The sequence below is a fragment of the Palaemon carinicauda genome, chromosome 30, assembly GCF_036898095.1.
Source record: "Palaemon carinicauda isolate YSFRI2023 chromosome 30, ASM3689809v2, whole genome shotgun sequence".
NCBI classification, from domain to species: Eukaryota; Metazoa; Arthropoda; class Malacostraca; order Decapoda; family Palaemonidae; genus Palaemon; species Palaemon carinicauda.
In genome coordinates, this window is record NC_090754.1 from 46,848,581 (window position 1) to 46,856,753 (window position 8,173).

At 34.9% G+C, this 8,173-nt stretch overlaps 1 protein-coding gene across 1 annotated transcript; it reads right to left on the reverse strand.

Moving 5' to 3' along the window:
• Positions 1-223: 223 nt before the first annotated feature.
• LOC137623511 (uncharacterized) lies at positions 224-1,297 on the reverse strand. Its single transcript, XM_068354343.1, has one exon. The coding sequence runs from the start codon at positions 1,295-1,297 to the stop codon at positions 224-226; it is 1,074 nt and encodes a 357-aa protein (XP_068210444.1).
• Between the last annotated feature and the right edge of the window lie 6,876 nt (positions 1,298-8,173).

Here is an 8,173-nt window from a genome sequence, read left to right on the forward strand (position 1 = left end):
CTAAAAGTCCTAAACTCTGCCCTCTTATTATGTAAAATTTGCTGTTGCCGGGAGTTTTCAACCTATTAAAAGGGGGAGGTAAAACAAAGGGGTTAAAATCCCCTCTTAATTAAATCCCTATGCAAGTGTGGATTTATGGGATTTCTGAAGGGCACTGACTGGTTATATAGATTTATGAAGGGCACTGATTGCATACGTGGATTTTTTGAAGGGCCCCGATTGCTTATGGGTACTGATTGCATACGTGGATTTTTGAAGGGCACTGATTGCATACGTGAATTTTTGAAGGGACCCGATTGCTTATGGGTACTGATTGCATACGTGGATTTTTGAAGGGCACAGATTGCATATATGGATTTCTGAAGGTGCACTGATTGCATGTGTGGATTTCTGAAGGTGCACTGATTGCATGTGTGGATTTCTGAAGGTGCACTGATTGCATGTGTGGATTTCTGAAGGTGCACTGATTGTATGTGTGGATTTCTGAAGGGCACTGATTGCATGTGTGGATTTCTGAAGGTGCACTGATTGCATGTGTGGATTTCTGAAGGGCACTGATTGCATGTGTGGATTTCTGAAGGTGCACTGATTGTATGTGTGGATTTCTGAAGGGCAGTGATTGCATGTGTGGATTTCTGAAGGTGCACTGATTGTATATGTGGATTTCTGAAGGTGCACTGATTGTATGTGTGGATTTCTGAAGTGCACTGATTGCATGTGTGGATTTCTGAAGGTGCACTGATTGCATGTGTGGATTTCTGAAGGGCACTGATTGCATGTGTGGATTTCTGAAGGTGCACTGATTGCATGTGTGGATTTCTGAAGGGCACTGATTGCATGTGTGGATTTCTGAAGGTGCACTGATTGCATGTGTGGATTTCTGAAGGGCAGTGATTGCATGTGTGGATTTCTGAAGGTGCACTGATTGCATGTGTGGATTTCTGAAGGGCAGTGATTGCATGTGTGGATTTCTGAAGGTGCACTGATTGCATGTGTGGATTTCTGAAGGGCACTGATTGCATGTGTGGATTTCTGAAGGGCACTGATTGCATATGTGGATTTCTGAAGGTGCACTGATTGCATGTGTGGATTTCTGAAGGGCAGTGATTGCATGTGTGGATTTCTGAAGGTGCACTGATTGCATGTGTGGATTTCTGAAGGGCAGTGATTGCATGTGTGGATTTCTGAAGGTGCACTGATTGCATGTGTGGATTTCTGAAGGTGCACTGATTGCATGTGTGGATTTCTGAAGGGCAGTGATTGCATGTGTGGATTTCTGAAGGTGCACTGATTGCATGTGTGGATTTCTGAAGGGCACTGATTGCATGTGTGGATTTCTGAAGGGCACTGATTGCATATGTGGATTTCTGAAGGTGCACTGATTGCATGTGTGGATTTCTGAAGGGCACTGATTGCATATGTGGATTTCTGGTCACCGATTGCATATATGGATTTCTGAAGGACATGATTGCATATGTGGACTTCGGAAGGGCACAGACTGCATATGGGGATTCTGAAAGACATGGATTGCCTATGTGGATTTCTGAAGGGCATTAACTGCATATGTGGATTTCTGAAGGGCACTGATTTCATGTGTGGATTCCAGAAGGGCACCGATTGCATATGTGGATATCTGAAGGGCACCGAGCTGCAATGTAACCAGTTTAATCAAAAACTGCCTGAAACCTGTTCTGGTACCAAGTCCAATGGTCATAACGAGTCTGAAGCTTCAGCCTTCTTTTTTAATGATCTGGATGGATGGATGGAATGACATTCAGGGCGAAGTAAAGAAAGTAAGACGACATGGAGTTACAGTAGAGGGCTAAAAAGGGGTGCACATGAATGAAGACGAAGGGACGTAGCAGACCTTTTAATAATGCCTACAATACACCGCGTCACCGTGAACATTCTTGAAATCTGCCTGACTGCTGCTCTCGAGAAGACTAATATATATTCTGTTGTACTGGGTTAAACATAAAACACATTTCTAAGTTGAAAGTTGCTAGATCATCATGTTTTTTTTTCAGAATTTAACTATATGTGTACCGTACCAACAAGGCAATTCAAGACATATCTCTGAGGTCTGTTCTATAAGCGGGCTCTACTGGAGTTTACGCTACGTTTGATCTGCTAAGATGGGCCTTTCTGATTTACCCATAATTTAGTTCGATTTGCCGGAGGATTCCTCTATTAACAATTGAATTTTAGCTGGTTTTTCTATAATAATAATAATAATAATAATAATAATAATAGGGAAGTGGGGAATATGGGGGAAAGGAAGAGTACCCCTGGATACAATCCAGTTTATAGCTAAAAGGCAGGTACTCGGGATGGGAAAGATTACTGAAATAGGAAGAAAGAGAAGTACAAGAGAAGAATAAAAGAGAGGGGCAGACCTTCTTGCAATATTAGGGAATTGGTATTATTATTTTAGTCATTATATATATGGTTTTCTTATATAATTCTATTACCATGCTCAATAGAACTCTGTCTGCGACTCTCTTCTTCTTCCCTACCGTTATCACAACTTGATTAAGGGGTTGGTTGCCTGATGCGCCCTCTCTACTAACAATTACATTTTAGCAAGTTCTTCTATATTGGCTCTATTACCATGCCAATATAGAATTCTATCTACGACTCTCTTCTTCTTACCAACGCTTTCCCTACATTAAGTATTAGTTGCCTGATGCGACCTCTCCAATGCCTTCGATCAAAGGCCTCCTCTTCCACCAAACCTCTTCTCTCCATATCATCCTTCACCTTATCTTGCCATATAATTCTTTTCCTCCCTCTCGATCTTCCCCTCCTAAGTTCCTCCCAAGCCCTCCTCACTCCCTCCCAACCATCCATCCTCAACACGTGCTCACACCATCTCAGTCGTGACACTCATATCACCTCTGTTATCTTTACTATTATTATTATTATTATTACTTACTAAGCTACAACCCTAGTTGGAAAAGCAGTATGCTATAAGCCCAGGGGCTCCAACAGGGAAAATAGCTCAGTGCGGAAAGGAAAAAAGGAAAATAAAATATTCTAAGAAGAGTATCAACAATAAATATCTCCTATATAAACTATAAAAACTTTAACAAAACAAGAGGAAGAGAAATAAGATAGGAGAGTGTGCTCGAGTGTACCCTCAAGCAAGAGAACTCTAACCCAAGACAGTGAAAGGCCATGGTACAGAGGCTATGGCACTACCCAAGACTAGAGAACAGTGGTTTGATTTTGGAGTGTCCTTCTCCTAGAAGAGCTGCTTACCATAGCTAAAGAGTCTCTTCTACCCTTACCAAGAGGAAAGTGGCACTGAACAATTACAGTGCAGTAACCCCTGCCATTTTTCTTATTTCCTTATTTTCCAACCTATCAAGCAGTGGTATTCCCATAATTCACCTTAACATTCTCATTTACTTTCTCTACTATTAACCTCAGTTCTACAATACTAGCACCTACTATAATCAATTTTTTTAATGAGACGCATTTGCACTGACTCGCAGGGGTGCCCTTTTAGCTCGGATAAGTTTCCTGCTATCTGATTGGTTAGAATAATGTTGTCCAACCAATCAGCTAGCAGAAAACTATTCCGAGCTAAAAGGGCACCTCTGCGAGTCAGTGCAAATGCGCCTCAATAAAAAAATTTAGTATATATTTAACCTTGACATTTGTCCAATTCTAAAAACATACGATTTCCCTGAAAGACAGAATATAGAATATCAAAATCCTTATAAAATATAGAATTTTTAACTGAATGAAAACCAAGATGGTAACATAAAACTAGAGTGTAACAATTATCTCCAAAACGAGCATAACAATATTCACCAAACAGAATTTGATAAGACATTCAGGAGGTGAAATGTGAACACCTACTTATCCTCTGTGAACAGGAGCTCATCTTCACTGCACAGCTGCTCATCCTCAAAAGCAGAAACTATTTCTCGATTAAGTATGCACCGAGGATGATAATATATTCATGAATTTCGACATCACAATATGGCTTATCCTCTACAAAGCCCTCGTTCGTGTAATAGTTATTAAGCTCTCTCTCTCTCTCTCTCTCTCTCTCTCTCTCTCTCTCTCTCTCTCTCTCTCTCTCTCTCTCTCTCTCTTTCAAACTTGTCTTTGGGGAGTAAGGTGGCCAAAGACCCAGCTGAGCTATTTTCCCTGTTGGAGCCCTTGGGCTTATAGCCTTTTCCTTTTCTAACTAGGGTTGTAGCCTGGCAAGTAATAATAATGATAATAATAATAATAATAATAATAATAATAATAATAATAATATTAATATTAACAATAATAATAACAATAATAATAACAATAATAATAATAATAATAATATTAATAATAATAATAATAACAATAATAATAATAATAATAATAATAATAATAATAATAACAATAATAAAAATAATAATAAATAATAATAATAATAACAATAATAATAATAATAATAAATAATAATAATAATAACAATAACAACAACAACAATAATAATAATAATAATAATAATAATAAACACTCGAATAAATAAAAAATAGAGATTTCCAGTTACCGAGATCAAACAATTTTTTAATCTGTTTACGTTCAAGAGAGCCCACGAATCTTTTTTTTTTTTTTTTTTTTTTTTTTTTTTTTTGGTAAAACTTTATTATATAAAGAAAACTACCAGTTTATTCTGCTTTTTTTGAAAGGGCCACATGAACGTCAATCATTATAGATATTACTGATTAAACAAATGTTTATAACAAAATAAGCCTTAGACGGAATAAAGTAATCGATAGAAATGTTATTTATGAAGAGAATTCTTAGTCAACAGCCCATAAAGGATTTATTTCTAATTTTAAATAAATTATTTAAATAAGGAAAATGGCGAGCAGTTAAATAATACAATTTTTAATAAAACGCTTAATTCTAATTCTATGGAGATGATTTGGTCATGCTCTTCGAACTCCCCAGGAGAGATTAGTTCAATATGGATAAAAATCAACACAATATTGTGCTCAAATAGAAATGAATTCCTACCTAAGACTGGGATCGAACCCTAGCGCTTTCAAAAGAAATGCAAGGGCGCTTTTAACTTTCAACTGGGCTCCACAAGGCACTGGAGGAGTTGGAAGACTCAGGCCTACATGGCTGAGGACTATGAAGCATGAAGTAGGAGATGATGAATGGCGACGTATTGATTTAAAAGGTTAAGATGGAGAAGACTGGGGAAATCTAACCGAGGTCCTTTGCGTCAAAAGGCGTAGGAGGAGATGGTGATGATGATGATGATGATGATGATTTTAATTCTATGTAGACACAGAAGAGAACGTAAATTGCTTACATTCGTATACGAAAATACATGTAAATTTACTTTTCTCTTTCTAACATTCATAAACACATTTTAATGTTCCACTTTTCTATCCTAAATAAAATCTACTTTATAGTAAAGTGATTCTAAAACAAATAGTGAAGTCCTACCACTATCTATTTTCACTATTCCGTTTAAGTACTCTATAGTAAAGTGATTCTAAAACAAATAGTGAAGTCCTACCACTATCAATTTTCACTATTCTGTTTAAGTACTCTATAGTAAAGTGATTCTAAAACAATAGTGAAGACTTACCACTATCTATTTTCACTATTCCGTTTAAGTACTCTATAATAAATTGATTCTAAAACAAATAGTGAAGTCCTACCACTCTCTATTTTCACTATTCCGTTTAAGTACTCTATAGTAAAGTGATTCTAAAACAAATAGTGAAGTCCTACCACTATCTATTTTCACTATTCTGTTTAAGTACTCTATAGTAAAGTGATTCTAAAACAAATAGTGAAGTCCTACCACTATCTATTTTCACTATTCCGTTTAAGTACTCTATAGTAAAGTGATTCTAAAACAAATAGTGAAGTCCTACCACTATCTATTTTCACTATTCCGTTCAAGTATTTTTCCTAACGATATTCTTGCCACAATCAATTCGCACAAAAAAAAAAAAAAAATTGCGCGCTTATTAAATAACTTCTGACACGCACCTGCGCGCGCGCACGACCCGTATTGGTTTAAGATAGATTCGAATTATTGGTATTTTCGAAAAAGGCAACATTTCCACGGCCGTTATCATGTCAAAAAAAAAAAAAAAAAAAAAAAAAAAAAAAAAAAAAAAAAAAAAAAAAAAAAAAAAAATTTGATGGATGCGGCAGAAATGCGATTATTTGGACGAGGTCATGAGCCCGCTTGGCAAGTATTGGAATCAGATACTTCCATATCTGTGTTTTCTGATGCCATATTTTCATGCGAGAGTTACATGTGTGGGACGGTAAATGCGTGCGTGCAAATATATGAGAGATTACATGCATATATGTATAGTGACTATGACATACAGAGTAGCGATATATATATATATATATATATATATATATATATATATATATAATAGACAAACACATTATGTATACATACAGACATACATATACACACCACACACACACACATATATATATATATATATACTGTATATATATATATATATATATATATATATACATATATGTGTGTATATATATATGTATGTATTTATATATATGTATGTATACATAATGTGTTTGTCTCATATATATATATATATATATATATATATATATATATAGAGAGAGAGAGAGAGAGAGAGAGAGAGAGAGAGAGAGAGAGAGAGAGAGAGAGTAAAATTATACACATATACACGTGATATATATATATATATATATATATATATATATATATATATATATATATATATATATATGCATACATATGTATATATATACACACAAATATATATATACACACAAATATATATATACACACAAATATATATATACACACAAATATATATATATATATATATATATATATATATATATATATATATATATATATATGCGTGAGTGTTTGTAAGGTCTGAGTATGCGTGTGTACTAATCTTTAGAAAGACTTCTGACAGAATATTAAGTTATGACTATCGTCACAGAGAAATATTCTCGCATTCTATCTCACTTAATGTTCAGCTAATTCAACTTTATGACCACTTCTATCACTTTTATTGTGCCTAATCATCACTGCAGCACATTTTGTATTTTCTATTTACATTACACCAAGGTCGTGTGTCACTCACTACTTTATTATATTTCTTTTTCTTTCTTTTTTTATTTTTTATAAAGTTCTCACTTTATTTCGTATATATTTTTATTTATTTTTTTAATGTTTCTGTGATAAAATTATGTGGAAAATCTGAAGAAAATTGCAATTATATGGATATAATATATGCTAGCCTTTATTCCTATTGATATGCCATATAAATTTAAGATCAACATAATGCTTAGTTTACCACAAAAGCTCAAAACAATTACCGAAAACACCATTGATTTATTTATGTAATCTTATATGCATACAATGTAGTTAAACATACAAAAGCAAATACAATAAAATGGGGGATAAAACAAAGACATGCAGGTTTTGAAGGCCGCTCATGAATGGCAGAGGCAAGGGATAGTGACGTTGCCTTAGCAAGTAGGACGATGACCTAGAGACTGACCATATTTTATATATATATATATATATATATATATATATATATTTATATATATATATATATATATAGATATATATGTATATATATGTATATATATGTATATATATATTATACATATGATCAGCGTCCAAACCTCTTCTCTACCCAAGCTAGGACTAAGGAGGGACAAGCAATGGCTGCTGATGACTCAGCAGATAGACCTATAGGCTCCCCCAAACCCCGAATCCTTAGCTCACTATAATAGTGAGGTTGCAGCGACCAAAGGAACTAACGAGTTTGAGCGGGACTCGAACCCCTGTCTGGCGATCACCAGGCAGAGACGTTACCAATAAGGCCACCACATCCCTAATAATCAATTCAATAAAATATATAACAGAAAAGATGAAATCAAATATGGCAGTGACAGTCATATTTTAAAATTGCAGACAAAGAATAATGTCTAATTGTAACGGAGTTAGAAGGAATCCAGTCTCTCAAGGGAAGATAGCTCATCACCCTCTCTTTCCATACTGATGTATTATCAATTCAAAGAACTAATTGAAAGAACATTGAGTCTTTCATTGGGGGCAGTAATAACATTGCTTACCCATAACTCGCTTTTTGATACACATGTGAAACATTTTGTG

What these genes read in the sequence shown, in the direction of transcription:
- LOC137623511 (XM_068354343.1), bottom strand. Translation starts at nt 1,297, where the DNA reads ATGCAATCAGTGCACCTTCAGAAATCCACACATGCAATCACTGCCCTT.